Raw genomic sequence first — 24,033 nt, forward strand, 5'->3', positions numbered from 1 at the left:
GATACAATGTTACACTGATCCGGGTACAATGTTACACTGATCTGGGTACAATGTTACACTGATCCGGATACAATGTTACACTGATCTGGGTACAATGTTACACTGATCTGGGTACAATGTTACACTGATCCGGATACAATGTTACACTGATCCGGATACAATGTTACACTGATCTGGGTACAATGTTACACTGATCTGGATACAATGTTACACTGATCCGGGTACAATGTTACACTGATCTGGGTACAATGTTACACTGATCTGGGTACAATGTTACACTGATCTGGATACAATGTTACACTGATCCGGGTACAATGTTACACTGATCCGGGTACAATGTTACACTGATCCGGGTACAATGTTACACTGATCTGGGTACAATGTTACACTGATCTGGATACAATGTTACACTGATCCGGGTACAATGTTACACTGATCTGGGTACAATGTTACACTGATCTGGGTACAATGTTACACTGATCTGGGTACAATGTTACACTGATCCGGATACAATGTTACACTGATCCGGGTACAATGTTACACTGATCTGGGTACAATGTTACACTGATCTGGATACAATGTTACACTGATCCGGGTACAATGTTACACTGATCCGGGTACAATGTTACACTGATCTGGGTACAATGTTACACTGATCTGGATACAATGTTACACTGATCTGGGTACAATGTTACACTGATCTGGATACAATGTTACACTGATCTGGGTACAATGTTACACTGATCTGGATACAATGTAACAATGATCTGGATACAATGTTACACTGATCCGGTTACAATGATCTGGATACAATGTTACAATGATCTGGATACAATGTTACACTGATCTGGATACAATGTTACACTGATCTGGATACAATGTTACACTGATCTGGATACAATGTTACACTGATCTGGATACAATGTTACACTGATCTGGGTACAATGTTACACTGATCCGGGTACAATGTTACACTGATCCGGGTACAATGTTACACTGATCCAGGTACAATGTTACACTGATCCGGGTACAATGTTACACTGATCCGGGTACAATGTTACACTGATCCGGGTACAATGTTACACTGATCCGGGTACAATGTTACACTGATCCGGGTACAATGTTACACTGATCCGGGTACAATGTTACACTGATCCGGGTACAATGTTACACTGATCCGGGTACAATGTTACACTGATCTGGGTACAATGTTACACTGATCCGGAAACAATGTTACACTGATCTGGGTACAATGTTACACTGATCTGGGTACAATGTTACACTGATCTGGATACAATGTTACACTGATCTGGGTACAATGTTACACTGATCTGGGTACAATGTTACACTGATCTGGGTACAATGTTACACTGATCCGGGTACAATGTTACACTGATCCGGGTACAATGTTACACTGATCCGGGTACAATGTTACACTGATCCGGGTACAATGTTACACTGATCCGGGTACAATGTTACACTGATCCGGGTACAATGTTACACTGAACCGGGGACAATGTTACACTGATCCGGGGACAATGTTACACTGATCCGGGTACAATGTTACACTGATCCGGGTACAATGTTACACTGATCTGGGTACAATGTTACACTGATCCGGGTACAATGTTACACTGATCTGGGTACAATGTTACACTGATCCGGGTACAATGTTACACTGATCTGGGTACAATGTTACACTGATCCGGGTACAATGTTACACTGATCTGGGTACAATGTTACACTGATCCGGGTACAATGTTACACTGATCTGGGTACAATGTTACACTGATCCGGGTACAATGTTACACTGATCCGGGTACAATGTTACACTGATCCGGGTACAATGTTACACTGATCTGGGTACAATGTTACACTGATCCGGATACAATGTTACACTGATCCGGGTACAATGTTACACTGATCTGGGTACAATGTTACACTGATCCGGGTACAATGTTACACTGATCCGGGTACAATGTTACACTGATCCGGGTACAATGTTACACTGATCTGGGTACAATGTTACACTGATCTGGGTACAATGTTACACTGATCTGGGTACAATGTTACACTGATCCGGGGACAATGTTACACTGATCCGGGTACAATGTTACACTGATCCGGGTACAATGTTACACTGATCCGGGTACAATGTTACACTGATCTGGGTACAATGTTACACTGATCTGCATACAATGTTACACTGATCCGGGTACAATGTTACACTGATCTGGGTACAATGTTACACTGATCTGGGTACAATGTTACACTGATCTGGGTACAATGTTACACTGATCTGGGTACAATGTTACACTGATCCGGGTACAATGTTACACTGATCTGGGTACAATGTTACACTGATCTGGGTACAATGTTACACTGATCTGGATACAATGTTACACTGATCTGGCTATAATGTGGCTGTGATGAGATTAGGTCATATTCCTGCTGCTGTGTCATACTGACACATTCCTGTGGTACAGCAGTAATTAGATACACTATATTGCATCAGGGTATCTAAGCCTACATACACATAAATAATTCCATTATTTATATAGCGCACACAGATTAGCAGCACTGCACAGACCTTACCAAATCAGTCCCTGTTCCCAATGGGGCTCACAATCTAATCAACCTACCAGTGTGTTTTGTAATGTCGGAGGAACCTGGAGGATCAAGAGGAAACCCACGCAAACACAGAGAGAACATACAAACTCTTTGGAGATGTTGACCCTGTGACTTGAACCCAGTTCCCCAGCGCTGCAAGGTTGTAATGCTAACCACTGAGCCACCATGCTGCCCCTATTAACTACAACAGAGGATAAAATAGTTCAGCGCCCCACAGCAGAATATTGAGGAGTTACACATCAACAGCTCCTCGTCATGTAGGGGCCCTCAGAATAAATTAAACCCCACACTAGAACCATCAAATTAATGCAAACCCCGAACCAGAAAACAAATTGGATCTCCAGAATAATAATTCCGACCCCAAATCGGACCCTATAAAATAAGACAACCTCACTGGTAAGCCCTAAAATGAGTGAGTCCCCAAACGGGGACCTAAGTGTGAATCCAGACCCCAGACCAGATGCAGAACAGAAATAAAACTGCAGACAAGCCTTGAAATGGAAGGGGCTTTCCTGGAAATAGATATTGATGAGCTGCAGTACTGCACACTGCCACTATACAGTAGGTGGAGCTGTCTGCTTCTCCACTGTTGAGTTGTAGAAGTTGCATTGAGCAGATGATCTGTTACTGATGATCTGGATTTTTTTTGGACCTTCTCCTGTGGTTGCATAAAAGAATCAGACCCTTCTCTGCTTGAAATGGCTGATAACTGGGGACAATAGATCGCTGAGGGCTGCCCAGTATATGGAGAGATGATGAACCCCCAGAATGTGGCTCTGCTGTTATTAGGTTTTGGTTTGGGGCTCCCCGGAGACGGTTTATATTGTCGATCATGTAGTGCAGCGCTATCGATTCAATAACACAACTATCAGAGGAAGCGGGACCCCCCGAGCTACAGAAATATGATTAACTAACATCCCCGAGGAATCACCGGGAAGATGGAGAAGATATTGTGCTGCTTGTACAAAGTGCTAACAATGGAGGCCGCAGCTGGAGATCATTACATGGGGAGAAGCATCGGAGGCAGCAGTCTTAAAGGGATCGTCCAGACCCATAAACCTTCCCCGGGCCTTTTAATTGATGAAGCAATGATGAGATTATTATCTTACTCGCAGATATGCAAATTAGGCTGCAAGTGCTCTGGGGGCGGTGCCGATTTTCGAATACAGAAGCAAAACAGTAGAACTTCCAGCCCTTCTTTGTTGTTGTAACGTCATCAATTGAGATTTTTTTTTAAACTCTGCCTGCAACATGGTCTCTCGGCAAAGCATAGAAATCCTGCGCTGTCTCTTTTCAGTTTGTGGACCCCAATTCCCTTAAAGCGGTGATGGCGAACCTTTTAGTGGCCGAGTGCCCAAACTGCAACCCAAAACCCTCCTTATTTATGGTGAGGTTTACAGTTCAAGCACATTCCTGTCACTCTTGCCACACTTATTCGTACACACAAGTCCCACACCTTTGTCTGACCTTGTTTTTTCACATATGTCCGAATTAGGACTCTTTTAATGGTTTTTAAACTGTATGTCTCTGTATATGCTGTATAATAAAAATCTATTTTGTTTAACTTTGTACATATGCATCCCCCTTTTTTCTTCGAAAATTGTACAAAAATGAAAGAAGTAACTTATTATTCCCTGTTCTTCATCAACTTTTGATCATATCGGCCTCCTAAGGACAAGATGGAAAATTTGCATAATTTAAGCTTCTTTCCAGAGTCCCTCTGTACACAGAGATTTGTGCGGCCAGTTGAAGGTCCTCCAAAGATTAATTCGGCCCTGTCTACTCCTTCTCCCTCTTCCTACAGTCCCAAGTAGCGGAGTAAGTATCACTTTAATAGTTGCTTGAGACTGCAGGAAGCAGTCCTGTGTTCAGTCTGAGTCCGGTCTGGTGTGCTGGGGCGAAGGCCTGGGTGCCCGCAGAAAGGGCTCTGAGTGCCGCCTCTGGCACCCGTGCCATAGGTTTGCCACCACTGCCTTAAAGCATCTGATACTAACAACATACACAAAGGCCGTATTACACATCTCTCCAAGTACAATACCTAAAACTGGCTGCACAGAGCACAGCAGTGTGAGGATATGCCCCCAGTGCACATGGAGAGGCTGCAATCCTGGAATATAAATCCATATATCACAGTCCTGCTGCTACTAACAACGTACACACAGGTCTGATTATACAACTCTCTGTGGACAATGCATATCACTGGCTGCAGAGAGCACAGAGCACAGCAGTGTGAGAACATGCTTTCAGTGCACTCAGAGAAGCTACAATCCTGGAATATAAATCCATATATCACAATTCTGCTGCTACTAACAACATACACAGATGTCTGATTACACATCTCTCTGGGTACAATACCTAATACCGGATGGAGAGAGCACAGCAGTGTTAAGACACACCCCCAGTGCACTTGGAGAAGCTACAATCCTGGAATATAAATCCATATATCACAGTCCTGCTGCTACTAATAACATACACAGAGGTCTGATTACACATCTCTCCAGGGATAATACATAACACTGGCTGCAGAGAGTACAGAGCACAGCAGTGTGAGGTCTGATTACACATCTCTCCAGGGACAATACATAACACTGGCTGCAGAGAGCACAGAGCACAGCAGTGTGAGATCTGATTATACATCTCTCCAGGGAGAATATATAACACTGGCTGCAGAGAGCACAGCAGTGTGAGGTCTGATTACACATCTCTCCAGGGACAATACATAATACTGGCTGCAGAGAGTACATGGCACAGCAGTGTGAGGTCTGATTACACATCTCTCCAGGGACAATACATAACACTGGCTGCAGAGAGCACAGCAGTGTGAGGTCTGATTACACATCCCTCCAGGGACAATACATAACACTGGCTGCAGAGAGCACAGAGCACAGCAGTCTGAGGTCTGATTACACATCTCTCCAGGGACAATACATAACAGTGTCTGCAGAGAGCACAGAGCACAGCAGTGTGAGGTCTGATTACACATCTCTCCAGGGACAATACATAACAGTGTCTGCAGAGAGCACAGAGCACAGCAGTGTGAGGTCTGATTACACATCCCTCCAGGGACAATACATAACACTGGCTGCAGAGAGCACAGAGCACAGCAGTCTGAGGTATGATTACACATCTCTCCAGGGACAATACATAACACTGGCTGCAGAGAGCACAGAGCACAGCAGTGTGAGGTCTGATTACACATCTCTCCAGGGACAATACATAACACTGGCTGCAGAGAGCACAGAGCACAGCAGTGTGAGGTCTGATTACACATCCCTCCAGGGACAATACATAACACTGGCTGCAGTCTGTAGGGTCACTCCTGCTGACAGGTTCCCTTTTAAGATGAGTTCTGATTCACATTCAGTTTACAAAATTCTGTTCCATCTTGTGGATGTAAAATTGTATGACATGTTTTGTTTTTTCTGATACTTTATAACAAATATTCTAGAAACTAGAGATACAATCCCTGTGCAGCCTTGGAGCTGATGTCACGGATTAATTTTCGTTTTTTCTATGTTTGCAGAAATGTATCCGCTTTAACCCCGATGCCACGGTCTGGGTGGCCAAGCAGCGGATCTTGTGCACCCTCAATCAGAGCCTGAAGGATGTTCTCAACTACGGCCTCTATCAACCTTTCAGCAACGGGAGAGACGGGAAGTTTCTGGACGAGGAGCGACTGCTGCGGGAATATCCTCAGCCTATGAGCAGGGGCGTGCCTTCTCTAGAGGTCAGTGAATTAATTGGGGTCATAGGAGACCAACATCAGGACCTTCTAACGCTAATAGTACAACGTCAATAATAGATCAGTAACAAAGTAACGACCCAGTGTTACATTGTAGCAGAATAGTCCTACATGGATGTGTCCGAAATCTACGTCTTACTGTGTGCAGGGTCCTTATACAGGGATCTCTACAAGTGAGACCTGGGAGCTGTCTGCCTGCCAGGAGTTACCTCCTCAAGCTTGCTGCCCCCTAGCTCTGATGAATCCCCCCAGTTGTATACATTAGGGCAGCACGGTGGCTGAGTGAGTTGCACTTCTGCCTTGCAGCGCTGGAGTCCTGGCTTCTAGTCCCACCCAGGTCAACATCTGCAAAGAGTTTGTATGTTCTCTCTGTGTTTGTGTGGGTTTCCTCCGGGTCCTCCAGTTTCCTCCCACACTCCAAAACATATTAAGAGCAGTATGGGGAGAGGGAGCGATTTGTCATGCTTTGTGCAGCGCTTCATAATCTGTAGGCGCTATACAAATAAATTATTATTATTACATTGCACTAAACCCATGAATCTTCTCACTTTGTCTCTGCAGTTTCGTTATAAGAAGAGGCTGTACAAGCAGTCCAGCATAGACGAGAAGCAGATCGCCAAGCTGCACACCAAGGTAGGTAGTACAAGAGAGTATCACGGGTTATCATGGCTCATTACTCTGAGATCGCATGGCTGCGTGCTATTGTTCTCTGATAGCAGGTGGGGTCATCATTATCATGAGGTCACATCCGTCCTGTTATACGGGTTATATTGTTCTAGAACCGGTGCTGTGCCTCGCTCTTCTAGGACTCACTGGGCTCTCTGCCAGTCATGCCCAATGTTACAGTTTGCGGTTCTCCTGGGAAGAAGTAACAATAAAGCTTCATTGCAGACCCCTCTGATAAATTACCAGCATCCAGGCGTCTGTCTGTAACCAGAAGTCGTCTGTAAGTAGGATGTCCTGAAGTCAGGGACTGCCTGTATTACATCCCAGTGACTCCAGAGGTTCAGAAGAAGACAAACCAATTAAGACGCTACTAGGGTCTATCTCCCAGGAGCTGATGGATGGAGGCCCCCAGGATAATTTCATATGTGGGGCCCAAGGACCCCTGACTGACACTGATGTTATATGTGTGCGCACGTTAAAGCTGTGGCTATTCAGTTTGTGAAATACGATGTCATCTGACGCCAGTCTTACTATGGATGTGATGGTAATCACCTCATATACATGGAACTACAGACCATAGCGTGACCAGGGGTTGTTGTGTAATAGTACAATAATAATAATGGGGCGACCACATAATACATGGTCTCCAGGAGTCCTCCAGCGAGAGATGCTGCTTGTACATTCCCTTCTCACTACTGGTTATCCCTTCCAGTAACTAGTGATTTATATTGTAGAGCAACACGGTGGATTAGTGGTTAGCATTACAGCCTTGCAGCGCTAGGGTCCTGGGTTCAAGTCATTTGCAAGAGTTTGTATGATCTCTTCATGTTTGCGTGGGTTTCCTCCAGGTCCTCCGATTTACTCCTACACTCCAATTTGGGACCGATTTAGAAAGCATTGTGCAGCGGAAATAAAGGAATTAGTATTAACTTTTTAGTACAGTCTTACTGGGGTTAACCCTGAAGCTTCCAGGGCAGTTCTGAAGAGCATTAATTGAATTTCTTATGTGTCATTTCATAATTACAGGCTAACTTACGGAAATGTATGGATTACATTCAGCACTGTTCAGTGGAGAAAGTCTGCAAGATGCTAGACCGGGGACTGGACCCAAATTACCATGATCCAGAAACCGGTGGTAAGAATATATTCAGTACTGCTCCATTCACACAGGAGGTCTGGTACCTGTAGTCCTGTGATTTCTGAGCGTTCATGCAAGGAATTAGAGAATATCCTTTGGATATAAAATGAGCTTTATTTGTGCAGCTATTGTACATAGATCACTGGCCCAGTGTGTACATGAGGTGTGACACTGCATCTGGCCATCATAGGACTTGTATACTGCCGTGTTTAGCAGTTTTTCCCTCTGCAGCCTCTATCTGTGTTACTCAGGTGACTCAGAGCCGGAGGCTGGAGACCAGATGCTATATTGTCTCCCATACACTGCACACAGAGTAGAGGAGAATCTGCTGTGCTCAGGGTCACATCAGACCCTTCTTATATACATGATAAGCTTCACCTGACGAAACCCTTCAGTGATACATGGCTTGGAATATGTTTCTTATGTAGATCACAGCACAGAGGAAAGTTGTTACAATGTCTCCAGCTTCTCCATCTCTGTTTCCTCCTCTCCGCAGACACTCCTCTCTCTCTGGCCGCCCAACTGGACAATTCTGCAGAAGTGATTAAAGCTCTCCGGAACGGCGGCGCTCACCTGGACTTCAGGAGCAAGGATGGGATGACCGCACTGCACAAAGCGGCCCGAGCCCGGACACAGACGGCACTCGTGGTAGGTCTCCGGATACTTACTGTATATGACATCAGAGTTCTGCTGCGGTTCTCCTTGTAGGTTGCAGCAGGTCACATGTGGAAACCTCCTCCTCTTGGACAGATACAAGGTGGATTATCAATTGCTAAAAATGTCCATTGCATCTACAGGAAATGGGCACAAAAATCTGCACATTTTATTACATACCGGGGCAAATTTACTTACCCGGTCCATTCGCGATCCAGCGGCGGGTTCTCCGATGCTGATTCGTGTCTTCCGGCGATTCACTAAGGTAGTTCCCCCGATGTCCACCGGGTGTCGCTGCTGCGCTGAATTCCGTCGGAGTGCACTGGAGTTCACCAAGCTAATCCGGGTGCAGGTAAGTGCGTGTCAAGCGGCACTTTTTAAAAAGAAAATACGACGGTTTTTCCGAATCCGTCGGTTTTCTTGTGGCCACGCCCCCCGATTCTTGTCGCGTGCAACCTGGTGCCGATGCAACACAATCCGATCGCGTGCGCCAAAATCCCGGGGCAATTCAGGGAAAATCATCGCAAATCGGAAATACTCGTGTAAACCGTCGGAAAAACACGATTCGGGCCCTTAGTAAAAGACCCCGAATGACTGTGGGGTTATATCTTCTGCAAAGGTTAGAATTCCTGGGGGAAATCTTCTGCGTACTATAGGTATCAGTGGACTGTGGGTTCCATGTGGATATCACACAGTATCATGTCCGCGGTGTGTGAACACAGCCTTAATGTCGGCATACCGCACGCTCTGCTAGTCTCATCGATTAGACGCCTACATCCGCAGCAGCAGGGGTGGGGGGTCTCGGGGGGCTGTATTGATGTGGTGCTGTTTTCTAGCATTCAGGACATTGCAGAGTAAAAAGAAACCAGATTATAATGAAAGCCAGAAGCTAATGGGAAAAATAAACCTGTTGTATCTGGATAACACAGATCCCTGCAGAGTGCACAACCCTGCAAAATACCAATTTTAGTGAGATCAGAGCTGACATTTTTATTGCATTGGGTTTTTTGGGACTCTGTGTATTTGCCGTGTATTACATAATAAGTACAATAGAAATGTGAGTGTTTGCTTGGAGGATAGCGGCAGCTTTCATTATACGGCTAATGGCACAGCTGCAGCAGGCCCCCTAGTGGCACATCATGTGACCCGCTCATTAGGCAGCATGCTGGCGCTGGATGCCCTCCTGCCCTAGTTATAACAGTATATATAGTTATGTAGTATATGGAGGAGGATCTACTATGTGAGAGGGAGCTATAGGGAGCAGTCTATGTGAGAGGGGCTATAGGGAGCAGTCTATGTGAGAGGGAGCTATAGGGAGCAGTCTATGTGAGAGGGAGCTATAGGGAGCAGTCTATGTGAGAGGGGCTATAGGGAGCAGTCTATGTGAGAGGGAGCTATAGGGAGCAGTCTATGTGAGAGGGGCTATAGGGAGCAGTCTATGTGAGAGGGAGCTATAGGGAGCAGTCTATGTGAGAGGGGCTATAGGGAGCAGTCTATGTGAGAGTGAGTTATAGGGAGCAGTCTATGTGAGAGGGGCTATAGGGAGCAGTCTATGTGAGAGGGGCTATAGGGAGCAGTCTATGTGAGAGGGGCTATATGGAGCAGTCTATGTGAGAGGGAGCTATAGGGAGCAGTCTATGTGAGAGGGGCTATAGGGAGCAGTCTATGTGAGAGGGAGTTATAGGGAGCAGTCTATGTGAGAGGGACTATAGGGAGCAGTCTATGTGAGAGGGGGCTATATGGAGCAGTCTATGTGAGAGGGGCTATAGGGAGCAGTCTATGTGAGAGTGAGTTATAGGGAGCAGTCTATGTGAGAGGGGCTATAGGGAGCAGTCTATGTGAGAGTGAGTTATAGGGAGCAGTTTATGTGGGAGGAGGCTGTAGGGAGCAGTCTATGTGAGAGGAGGCTATAGGGAGCAGTTTATGTGAGAGGAGGCTGTAGGGAGCAGTCTATGTGAGAGGAGGCTGTAGGGAGCAGTCTATGTGAGAGGAGGCTGTAGGGAGCAGTCTATGTGAGATGAGAACTATATGGAACAGTCTATGGTAGAGGGGGACTATAAGGAGCAGTTTTTTGGGGGTCTAACGTCGATAGCCCATCCTTATCACAAGCCTGCACTGAATCTTCCCAGCATGCTTTAATGAGGAAATAAGCCATTATATGACTCCATCTTTCTGACTTTTCAGTCGTCTTTATCCCTTTTTGTATGCAGCTCCCATGCAGATTTATGTGTGTTCATTCTTACGCACCACAACCTAACCCTCGGTAGTCTGTAACCTTGGAGACGCATTTGTCAGCACTGGAGCTGTATACACAGAGCAGCAGGAGGACCTTATTCATAAAGATCTAACAAAGTAACAAACTGTATTCACATGGATGCGTCGTCTTGTGTGAGGACATTCCGGATTCTAGATATCGCAGGACGGCGAGGAGTGACATCACTAATTCTATATGATATATGTATATTTCATTCTCCATTAATTATACGAGGTCAGATTATATTTAACCCCATAGCGCAATAAGACGTACCCTTACGTCTTACTGCGCATGGGGGAGTATGAAGAGGGCTCACGGACTGAGCCCTCTTCATACTCACCGGGCATTTGCTTCATAATGAAGCAAATGCCCGTCGCTAACACCCGCGATCGGTGCTTGCACCGATCGCGGGTGTTAACCCTTTGATCGCCGCCGGCAAAGCTGCCGGCGGCATTAAAGAGCCGGCGGCGCGTGGGCGCCGCCATCTTGGCTCCGATCGTCACTCCCCGTGACGTCACCGGGGAGCGGCGATCCGTTGCTATGACAGCCTCGGATCACACAATGATCCGAGGCTATCATGTTTTAGGCCATCTATTACAATGTGCGATCTGCACATTGTAATAGATGGTATGCAAAATCCCCATATACTGCCATACTGTAGTATGGCAGTATATGGTAGGATCAATCAGACAACCTAGGGTTAAAGTACCCTAGGGAGTCTGAAAAATAGTGAAAAAAATAAATAAAAAAAAGTAAAAAAAAAAAAATTATATTAAAAAAACATAAAAATTCAAATCACCCCCCTTTCCCTAGAACTGATATAAATATAAATAAACCGTAAAAATCATAAACACATTAGGTATCGCCGCGTCCGAAAATGCCCGATCTATCAAAATATAATAACCGTTTTTCACTGCGTTTAACCCCGTAGCGGAAAATAGCGCCCGAAGTCGCAAATGGCATTTTTTTGCCATTTTGAAAAATAGAAAAAATTCTATAAAAAGTGATCAAAAGGTCGCACAGTCCTAAAAATAGAAGCATTGAAAACGTCATCAGAAGTCGCAAAAAATGACACCACTCACAGCTCCATACACCGAAGTATGAAAAAGTTATTAGCGCAAGAACACAGCAAAATGAAGAATTTTTTTTCTGTACAGGAGGTTTTAATTTTTGTAAATGTATGAAAACATTATAAAACCTATACAAATTTGGTATCCCCGTGATCGTATTGACCTAATGAATTAAATAGACCTGTCATTTGGGGCGCACAGTGTAAGCTGTAAAAACAAAGCCCACAAGAAATGGCGCAAATGTGTTTTTTCATCATTTTCACTGCATTTAGAATTTTTTTCCCGCTTCCCAGTACACGGCATGGAATATTTAATACCATCACTACGAAGTGCAATTTGTTACGCAGAAAATAAGCCATCACATAGCTCTGTACACGGAAAAATAAAAAAGTTATAGATTTTTGAAGGTGGGGAGTGAAAAATAAAAACGAAAAAACGAAAAAGGGCCTGGTCCTTAAGGGGTTAATGATACATTCACTGCAGCAGCACAGATACATAGTAATTACACAGATGTTTATGGAGAAAAGCTCCCAAACCTGAGACAACCCCCCCCCCCCCATTACTGCCACATTGTATCAATGTCAACAAAGCAGAAGAACCCACAATCTACATAATTGGGGCAATGCACGGTTACACGTTATTATTACATGAACGGATACTGGGGATCGCACTAATATGTCTACAATCCGAAATCCGAGCACAAGTAACACCAAGCTGATGACACGGGAGACACGAGCGCAGAGCAATAACCGGCCTCTCCTCCGCTAATTACCTGTCATTAAGACGTAAACGAATAATCAAAATATCTATTTAATTGTCGGCTCTTAAACGCTGTGAAATACTGCGATCAATAAAGATGTATGAATCATCCTTGGAGCGCGAGGCAACGCTCATATAACTGGTGGGAGCCGATGTGGAGACATTGGGGGTCACCGAGCCCGGGGAAGGGGCAGAAGGGGCACAACCCCCCCCCCCCCCCCCAGTCTGTGTATTTCTGGGTCTCTACTTGTCAGTGAGTGCAAGAATAAAACTAGCTAAATTAATACATCTTTGTATAATTCTCCATGTATACAGCAGACAGCAAGCAGTGGTCTTATCGCTCCATTCTATGCATGTGCCGCCTTGTCCACATGGTAGAGGAGGTGCAGACGCTTGTCTTCAATTAGGAACTGGGGTTGGAGGATACGGGTCAGTCTATGTCTAGATGACATCTCCGTCACCCAGTCCGTCTGTGTAATGATGAGCCTAGTTTGGTTATGCAAAACTACTAACAGTTAAGGAAATAGACAGCACAGAGCACAGCAGTGTGAGGACACACCCTCAGTGGACTTAGAGAAGATACAATCCTGACATAAAAATCCATATTTCTCACTTCTCCTGCGGCTAGTAACAACATATACAATGGTGAATTACACATCCCTCCAGGGACCATACCTAACACGGCCTGCAGGGAGCACAGAGCACAGCAGTGTGAGAACACACCCAGAGCAACTTGGAGAAACTACAATCCAGGAATATGAATCCATATCATAGTCCTGCTGCTACTAACAACACACACAAAGGTCTGATTACACATCTCTCCAGGGACAATACATAACACTGGCTGCAGAGAGCACAGAGCACAGCAGTGTGAGGTCTGATTACACATCTCTCCAGGGACAATACATAACACTGGCTGCAGAGAGCACAGAGCACAGCAGTGTGAGGTATGATTACACATCTCTCCAGGGACAATACATAACACTGGCTGCAGAGAGCACAGAGCACCGCAGTGTGAGGTCTGATTACACATCTCTCCAGGGACAATACATAACACTGGCTGCAGAGAGCACAGAGCACAGCAGTGTGAGGTCTGATTACACATCTCTCCAGGGACAATACATAACACTAGCTGCAGAGAGCACAGCAGTGTGAGGTCTGATTACACATTTCACCAGGGCCAATGCATAACACTGGCTGCAGAGAGCACAGAGCACAGCAGTGTGAGGTCTGATTACACATCTCTCCAGGGACCATACCTAACACGGCCTGCAGGGAGCACAGAGCACAGCAGTGTGAGAACACACCCAGAGCAACTTGGAGAAACTACAATCCAGGAATATGAATCCATATCATAGTCCTGCTGCTACTAACAACACACCCAAAGGTCTGATTACACATCTCTCCAGGGACAATACATAACACTGGCTGCAGAGAGCACAGAGCACAGCAGTGTGAGGTCTGATTACACATCTCTCCAGGGACAATACATAACACTGGCTGCAGAGAGCACAGAGCACAGCAGTGTGAGGTCTGATTACACATCTCTCCAGGGACAATACATAACACTGGCTGCAGAGAGCACAGAGCACAGCAGTGTGAGGTCTGATTACACATCTCTCCAGGGACAATACATAACACTGGCTGCAGAGAGCACAGAGCACCGCAGTGTGAGGTCTGATTACACATCTCTCCAGGGACAATACATAACACTGGCTGCAGAGAGCACAGAGCACAGCAGTGTGAGGTCTGATTACACATCTCTCCAGGGACAATACATAACACTAGCTGCAGAGAGCACAGCAGTGTGAGGTCTGATTACACATTTCACCAGGGCCAATGCATAACACTGGCTGCAGAGAGCACAGAGCACAGCAGTGTGAGGTCTGATTACACATCTCTCCAGGGACAATACATACCACTGGCTGCAGAGAGCACAGAGCACAGCAGTGTGAGGTCTGATTACACATCTCTCCAGGGACAATACATAACACTGGCTGCAGAGAGCACAGAGCACAGCAGTGTGAGGTCTGATTACACATCTCTCCAGGGACAATACATAACACTGGCTGCAGAGAGCACAGAGCACAGCAGTGTGAGGTCTGATTACACATCTCTCCAGGGACAATACATAACACTGGCTGCAGAGAGCACAGAGCACAGCAGTGTGAGGTCTCATTACACATCTCTCCAGGGACAATACATAACACTGGCTGCAGAGAGCACAGAGCACAGCAGTGTGAGGTCTGATTACACATCTCTCCAGGGACAATACATACCACTGGCTGCAGAGAGCACAGAGCACAGCAGTGTGAGGTCTGATTACACATCTCTCCAGGGACAATACATAACACTGGCTGCAGAGAGCACAGAGCACAGCAGTGTGAGGTCTGATTACACATCTCTCCAGGGACAATACATAACACTGGCTGCAGAGAGCACAGAGCACAGCAGTGTGAGGTCTGATTACACATCTCTCCAGGGACAATACATAACACTGGCTGCAGAGAGCACAGAGCACAGCAGTGTGAGGTCTCATTACACATCTCTCCAGGGACAATACATAACACTGGCTGCAGAGAGCACAGAGCACAGCAGTGTGAGGTCTGATTACACATCTCTCCAGGGACAATGCATAACACTGGCTGCAGAGAGCACAGAGTACAGCAGTGTGAGGTGTGATTACACATCTCTCCAGGGACAGTACATAACACTGGCTGCAGAGAGCACAGAACTCAGCAGTGTGAGAACAATACATAACACTGGCTGAAGCCTGCATGGTTCTTTTTGCTGACAGGTTCCCTTCACATAACCCGTGACGTTAAGTATTCACGTCTGACTTGTGGATATGTTGTATCTGTATTCGCACTGTACGACACAGGAGGTGCTGGGGACCCTCCATGGCTCCGGGCCGGCTTGGGGATCCTCCAGCATCTCCTGCCTGTGGCCTATACAGTTTTCTTGAAGATCCTGCAGGTAACTAGACCTAGCAGCGCCCCCTAAACAATTGCATGTAGTAAACACACTGTGGGCACGCTGCTGCGGGGTAGGTGCCTCCTGCTGTTACTTTGTCGGAGCAGGATATGATTTCAATGGATCCTTCCTCCAAATTCTGAAAAAAGTAAAACTTTTATTTCTTAGGCTCTGACTCAGACGAACCTTCAAACGTCTCTTCTCTGTGAGCCAAAGTCTTTGTTCCTGTTCTCCTTCTCCTGTGTGAAGTTCGGCTTCTCACAGACTTTTGCTCTTTAGAAATCGCTCTATTATCTCCCTCTGGCTGGAAGTTTCCCTCTTCGGGGAGGTCTCCGCACTCCGCACCTGACTTTTTACTTCTGGGGTTAAGATGTCTTACACTGGTTTACTGAAAATCTGATGAATCATTGATATCCTTCAGGGGGGTTATCTCCATAGAAATGTATCTGCTATCCACAGGATACAAAATCCGTGGCACACCAGAGTGCGACAGCCAAGACCCCGTGATTGACAAATCAGGGGACTGCAAGCCCCATACACTGCCCTATACATAATGGGACTTCCAGGATTTACTCTTCCTGGACGCCATCCAAGTATATAGTATAATAATAATAATAATAATTAATTCCTTTATTTATATAGCGCACACAGATTACACAGCGCTGCACAGAGCTTTCCAAATCGGTCTCTGACCCAATGGGGCTCACTTGTCTGTGTATAATGCGCTGTGCGGGGAGTCACTAAGATCCTGCCCCGATATCCTGCATGTGTCGCTTCCCCGCTCAGGTCCCTGGAGTTCACCTTCTTCTTCCTGGTGCATGTAAGTGCATTGTCCGTGTATAATGCGCTGTGCGGGGAGTCACTAAGATCGTGCGCCCGATATCCTGCATGTGTCACTTCCCCGCTCAGGTCCCCGGAGTTCACCTTCTTCTTCCTGGTGCATGTAAGTGCATTGTCCTTGTATAATGCGCTGTGCGGGGAGTCACTAAGATCCTGCGCCCGATATCCTGCATGTGTCGCTTCCCCGCTCAGGTCCCCGGGGTTCACCTTCTTCTTCCTGGTGCATGTAAGTGCATTGTCCGTGTATAATGCGCTGTGCGGGGAGTCACTAAGACCCTGCGCCCGATATCCTGCATGTGTCGCTTCCCCGCCCAGGTCCCAGGAGTTCACCTTCTTCTTCCTGGTGTATGTAAGTGCATTGTCCGTGTATAATGTGCTGTGCGGGGAGTCACTAAGATCGTGCGCCCGATATTCTGCATGTGTCTCTTCCCCGCTCAGGTCCCTGGAGTTCACCTTCTTTTTCCTGGTGCATGTAAGTGCATTGTCCGTGTATAATGTGCTGTGCGGGGAGTCACTAAGATCGTGCACCCGATATCCTGCATGTGTGGCTTCCCCGCTCAGGTCCCTGGAGTTCACCTTCTTCTTCCTGGTGCATGTAAGTGCATTGTCCGTGTATAATGTGCTGTGCAGGGAGTCTCTAAGATCCTGCACCCAATATCCTGCATGTGTCTCTTCCCCGCTCAGGTCCCTGGAGTTCACCTTCTTCTTCCTGGTGCATGTAAGTGCATTGTCCATGTATAATGCGCTGTGCGGGGAGTCACTAAGATCCTGCACCCGATATCCTGCATGTGTCACTTCCCCGCTCAGGTCCCCGGAGTTCTCCTTCTTCTTCCTGGTGCATGTAAGTGCATTGTCCGTGTATAATGCGCTGTGAGGGGAGTCACTAAGATTGTGCGCCCGATATCCTGCATGTGTCGCTTCCCCGCTCAGGTCCCCGGAGTTCACCTTCTTCTTCCTGGTGCATGTAAGTGCATTGTCCGTGTATAATGCACTGTGCGGGGAGTCACTAAGATCCTGTGCCTGATATCCTGCATGTGTCTCTTCCCCGCTCAGGTCCCCGGGGTTCGCCTTCTTTTTCCTGGTGCATGTAAGTGCATTGTCCGTGTATAATGTGCTGTGCAGGGAGTCTCTAAGATCCTGCACCTGATATCCTGCATGTGTCTCTTCCCCGCTCAGATCCCTGGAGTTCACCTTCTTCTTCCTGGTGCATGTAAGTGCATTGTCCGTGTATAATGTGCTGTGCGGGGAGTCACTAAGATCCTGCGCCCGATATCCTGCATGTGTCTCTTCCCCGCTCAGGTCCCTGGAGTTCACCTTCTTCTTCCTGGTACATGTAAGTGCATTGTCTGTGTATAATGCGCTGTGAGGGGAGTCACTAAGATCGTGCGCCCGATATCCTGCATGTGTCGCTTCCCCGCTCAGGTCCCCGGGGTTCACCTTCTTTTTCCTGGTGCATGTAAGTGCATTGTCCGTGTACAATGTGCTGTGCGGGGAGTCACTAAGATCGTGCGCCCGATATCCTGCATGTGTCGCTTCCCCGCTCAGGTCCCTGGAGTTCACCTTCTTCTTCCTGGTGCATGTTAGTGCATTGTCCGTGTATAATGTGCTGTGCGGGGAGTCACTAAGATCGTGCGCCTGATATCCTGCATGTGTCGCTTCCCCGCTCAGGTCCCCGGAGTTCACCTTCTTCCTGGTGCATGTAAGTACATTGTCCGTGTATAATGCGCTGTGCGGGGAGTCACTAAGATCCTGCCCCCGATATCCTGCATGTGTCGCTTCCCCGCTCAGGTCCCTGGAGTTCACCTTCTTCTTCCTGGTGCATGTAAGTGCATTGTCCATGTATAATGCGCTGTGCGGGGAGTCACTAAGATCCTGCGGCCGATATCCTGCATGTGTCGCTTCCCCGCTCAGGTCCCAGGAGTTCACCTTCTTCCTGGTGCATGTAAGTGCATTGTCCGTGTATAATGCGCTGTGCGGGGAGTCACTAAGATCCCGCGCCCGATATCCTGCATGTGTCGCTTCCCCGCTCAGGTCCCCGGAGTTCACCTTCTTCTTCCTGGTGCATGTAAGTGCATTGTCCGTGTATAATGCGCTGTGCGGGGAGTCACTAAGATCCCGCGCCCGATATCCTGCATGTGTCGCTTCCCCGCTCAGGTCCCCGGAGTTCACCTTCTTCTTCCTGGTGCATGTAAGTGCATTGTCCATGTATAATGCGCTGTGCCGGGAGTCACTAAGATCGTGCGCCCGATATCCTGCATGTGTCTCTTCCCTGCTCAGGTCCCCGGAGTTCACCTTCTTCTTCCTGGTGCATGTAAGTGCATTGTCCGTGTATAATGCGCTGTGCCGGGAGTCACTAAGATCCTGCCCCCGATATCCTGCATGTGTCTCTTCCCCGCTCAGGTCCCCGGAGTTCACCTTCTTCTTCCTGGTGCATGTAAGTGCATTGTCCGTGTATAATGCGCTGTGCGGGGAGTCACTAAGATCCTGCGCCCGATATCCTGCATGTGTCGCTTCCCCGCTCAGGTCCCCGGAATTCACCTTCTTCTTCCTGGTGCATGTAAGTGCATTGTCCGTGTATAATGCGCTGTGCGGGGAGTCACTAAGATCCTGCCCCCGATATCCTGCATGTGTCGCTTCCCCGCTCAGGTCCCTGGAGTTCACCTTCTTCTTCCTGGTGCATGTAAGTGCATTGTCTGTGTATAATGTGCTGTGCGGGGAGTCACTAAGATCCTGCACCCGATATCCTGCATGTGTCGCTTCCCCGCTCAGGTCCCTGGAGTTCACCTTCTTCTTCCTGGTGCATGTAAGTGCATTGTCCGTGTATAATGTGCTGTGCGGGGAGTCACTAAGATCCTGCGCCCGATATCCTGCATGTGTCGCTTCCCCGCTCAGGTCCCCGGAGTTCACCTTCTTCTTCCTGGTGCATGTAAGTGCATTGTCCGTGTATAATGTGCTGTGCGGGGAGTCACTAAGATCCTGCGTCCGATATTCTGCATGTGTCGCTTCCCCGCTCAGGTCCTTGGATTTCACCTTCTTCTTCCTGGTGCATATAAGTGCATTGTCCGTGTATAATGCGCTGTGCGGGGAGTCACTAAGATCCTGCCCCGATATCCTGCATGTGTCGCTTCCCCGCTCAGGTCCCTGGAGTTCACCTTCTTCTTCCTGGTGCATGTAAGTGCATTGTCAGTGTATAATGTGCTGTGCGGGGAGTCACTAAGATCCTGCACCCGATATCCTGCATGTGTCGCTTCCCCGCTCAGGTCCCCGGAGTTCACCTTCTTCTTTTCGGTGCATGTAAGTGCATTGTCCGTGTATAATGCGCTGTGCGGGGAGTCACTAAGATCCTGCACCCGATATCCTGCATGTGTCGCTTCCCCGCTCAGGTCCCGGAGTTCACCTTCTTCTTTTCGGTGCATGTAAGTGCATTGTCCGTGTATAATGCGCTGTGCGGGGAGTCACTAAGATCCTGCGCCCGATATCCTGCATGTGTCGCTTCCCCGCTCAGGTCCCGGAGTTCACCTTCTTCTTTTCGGTGCATGTAAGTGCATTGGATGTGACACAATTTGAATCTTAAATCCCGCGCAGCAAGGCCGTGCACCACAATATAACATCACAGCCACATCAGGCACCAGAATACAGACCTAGCGCCACACAGTAATAATGTGCCCTGTTGTATCGAACTTTAACAATGTATCTCTACTGCTTAAATGTCTGCAGCCTTTTTGAGACCTCCTCCGCCTCATGTGCTGTCCCTCTGCCAGGCAGGTGTGTTCAGGTATCTTTCATGTGAAACACACAGAAACCTCAGACCAGATCTAAGAACAATGGAAACCACCAAATGAGTAATTACACCATTGTCCAAGACATTTATTGTTTATAGATCAGGATGAGGAACTAGAAGGGCATGGAAATCTCCATAGACAGATAGATCTCAGGTAGATGGATATGACACTTTTGAGTTAGATTTATAGATAGATATGAGATAAATAGACTTCATACACAGTATCTATCTATCTATCTATCTATCTATCTATCTATCTATCTCCTATCTATCTATCTCCTATCTATCTATCTATCTATCTATCTATCTATCTATCTATCTATCTCCTATCTATCTATCTATCTATCTATCTATCTCCTATCTATCTATCTCCTATCTATCTATCTATCTATCTATCTATCTATCTCCTATCTATCTATCTATCTATCTATCTATCTATCTATCTGTCTGTCTCCTATCTATCTATCTATCAATCATCTATCTCATATCTATCTATCTATCTATCTATCTATCTATCTATCTATCAATCATCTATCTCCTATCTATCTATCTATCTATCTATCTCCTATCTATCTATCTATCTATCTATCTATCTATCTATCTATCTATCTATCTATCTATCTATTTATCTCCTATCTATCTCCTATCTATCTATCTATCTATCTATCTCCTATCTATCTCCTATCTATCTATCTATCTATCTATCTATCTATCTATCTATTTATCTCCTATCTATCTATCTATCTATCTATCTCCTATCTATCTATCTATCTATCTATCTATCTATCTATCTATCTCCTATCTATCTATCTATCTATCTATCTATCTATCTCCTATCTATCTATCTCCTATCTATCTATCTAACGAAATGAAGACAGGCAGCACTCCAAAATAGTGAAAAAACAAGGGTGTTTATTCCACCTCCCGCAACGTTTCGGCTGTAGTCTCAGCCTTTGTCAAGCTTGACATCTAGTACACTCTTACTGGTGAGAGTGAGGATGGCACCCATCAACTCTTTTTCTCTCAAAGACTGTGCTGCCTTTTTTTCTTCTTTTTGTATATCTATCTATCTCATATCTATCTATCTATCTATCTATCTATCTATCTCCTATCTATCTATCTATCTATCTATCTATCTATCTAACTAACTATCTCCTATCTATCTCCTATCTATCTATCTATCTATCTATCTATCTATCTATCTATCTATCTATCTATCTATCTATCTCCTATCTATCTATCTATCTCCTATCTATCTATCTATCTATCTCCTATCTATCTCCTATCTATCTATCTATCTATCTCCTATCTATCTCCTATCTATCTATCTATCTATCTATCTATCTATCTATCTATCTATCTATCTATCTCCTATCTATCTATCTATCTATCTATCTCCTATCTATCTATCTCCTATCTATCTATCTATCTATCTATCTATCTCCTATCTATCTCCTATCTATCTCCTATCTATCTATCTCCTATCTATCTCCTATCTATCTATCTATCTCCTATCTATCTCCTATCTATCTCCTATCTATCTATCTATCTATCTCCTATCTCCTATCTATCTATCTATCTTCTATCTATCTATCTCCTATCTATCTATCTATCTATCTATCTCCTATCTATCTATCTCCTATCTATCTATCTATCTATCTATCTCCTATCTATCTTATATCTATGACATATCCCTGTACTCCTCAGTGATCCCCCCCTGGGCGCCCCCGTCCTGTTCTCCGTGGCCTGTAATGAGGATAGTTTGCAGTTTGCTGACCCTCGGGTTACGTGTCGTGTCGCTGAGTTTTCTCGAACCGTTTCTCATCTCGGAGAACCAGGTGCCCCTCCAGGCTTTCTCGTGGCCTGAATTTAATTCCATATATTTCTGCTCTTTACTGGGTCACCTGTCTTGAAATCTTCCATTAGCTTCCATGTTGCTGGAGATATTCTGCAATTCAATGTTCTCTTGGTCTGAAAGCAGCGACTGAAAAAGAAGGGAAATTGCAAATGACTCGGCCTCTGCGCTTTCATCAGACACATTATATGGCTGATCAGGAGGCCTGCGTACATTATACGGGGGCCCGGGGAAAGATGAGGGTCACTAAATAGAGTCACTGTTTCTATGCAATTAGATCTTACAGATAAGGATCTGCTCCTCGCTGCTGAATTATTCAGGCCTCCTGTCTGTGCGCAGACATTTACATTTGTATTATCCATCTCTATCCGTACATATATATATATATATATATAGGATATTATACACTGTGAGATGTCAAGAGGCCTGTGTTATGTAATATCTTTATGCGTGTTTATATGTATAATCTGATTGCATGGACCTCATAACCAGGGATCCATGCTGTGTAATCCGCTACTGCCCGTGCCCCAGATTTTATAGGACATTTCCTAGAATATTCCATATAATTCTGTACAAAAGTAATGGCGCCTGTCATAAGGAAAGATCAGGACCTTCCTCCTCCTCGACATCTTGTAAGTCAGTGTAAGACAACTGGCTGTCTTGTAGAAATCCTGCATTGGTGATGGGTTTAATCGCGTGCCCATCTGCCCCATATTCACCTGGAGACTGACTGAGGGGGTGGGGCTAATAAAAGTAGGCGTGGCTTAACAATGCTGTGATCCTATTGCAGAGGGATGTGGATCCTGCTGCAGCCAGTTATCTTACAGCCAGATATAGGATATGAGGAGGAATGCGCTGAGCTACTGGGATACGTATAATATATAGGATTTATAGGAAATCCATCATGGTAAACCAGGGGCACTTACTCCCTTACTCACCGTGACTGTGGTATCTTCTTATATTTGATATACTTCCTTCTAAAGTCCTGCATTTGGACAATATAAGACACTGGGTGCTCTCGCTATGATATAATGGGCCAAATGATCTCTGGGATATAACCTGTAGAGATATTCTAGTATAAGGCAATGATGTAGCGTCCCGCTGTTACATTGTATCTACATGTTCTTACTGTATCCTATGATTCTATCACCTGCAGACGCTGCTGGAGCTAGGAGCATCCCCCGACTACAAGGACAGCCGCGGACTGACCCCTCTGTACCACACGGCCATGGTCGGGGGAGACCCCTACTGCTGCGAGCTCCTCCTGCATGAACACGCCACCGTGGGGTGCAAAGATGAGAACGGCTGGCAGGAGATCCACCAGGTGAGGAGCCGTCTACCCCACATGGCCGATTGATGGTGTAACCCTGTGGTGGTCTTACAGATGATCAAATAAGAATTCACATCTGCTCTGTAATCCAACCATCCTTCTGTTTATGGAACCATCATTCTCCGTGTGGATTTGTAATGAGACCAAACTTACTAACTTACTATGAATGATCTACAGCCTCGTGGCTACATGAATGCAGCAGGGAAGTGAGCGCTAGATGAGTGCATTAACAAAGCTGCGATTAGTCCATTATAAGAGACTATACATTGCCCGGACATGCTGGCCATCTAATATGTATAGGGGGGCCACAGATATTTGTGGTTTCACACATGCACAGAGG

General features: G+C 46.2%; 1 protein-coding gene across 3 annotated transcripts in view; it reads left to right on the plus strand.

Annotated features, from left to right (window-relative positions):
* Positions 1 to 23,729, plus strand: part of LOC140071402 (SH3 and multiple ankyrin repeat domains protein 2-like) — a 125,250-nt gene extending 101,521 nt beyond the window's left edge. For all 3 annotated transcript variants that reach the window (XM_072119100.1, XM_072119102.1, XM_072119101.1), the window contains 5 exons: positions 6,155 to 6,358; positions 6,935 to 7,006; positions 8,066 to 8,174; positions 8,674 to 8,825; positions 23,520 to 23,729. In XM_072119100.1, coding sequence (XP_071975201.1) covers positions 6,155 to 6,358; positions 6,935 to 7,006; positions 8,066 to 8,174; positions 8,674 to 8,825; positions 23,520 to 23,720 — 738 coding nt within the window. In that variant the 3' untranslated portion in view covers positions 23,721 to 23,729. The remainder of the gene's footprint in view (positions 1 to 6,154; positions 6,359 to 6,934; positions 7,007 to 8,065; positions 8,175 to 8,673; positions 8,826 to 23,519) is intronic.
* Positions 23,730 to 24,033: the final 304 nt, after the last annotated feature.

Source organism: Engystomops pustulosus, chromosome 7, assembly GCF_040894005.1.
Source record: "Engystomops pustulosus chromosome 7, aEngPut4.maternal, whole genome shotgun sequence".
Lineage (NCBI taxonomy): Eukaryota > Metazoa > Chordata > Amphibia > Anura > Leptodactylidae > Engystomops > Engystomops pustulosus.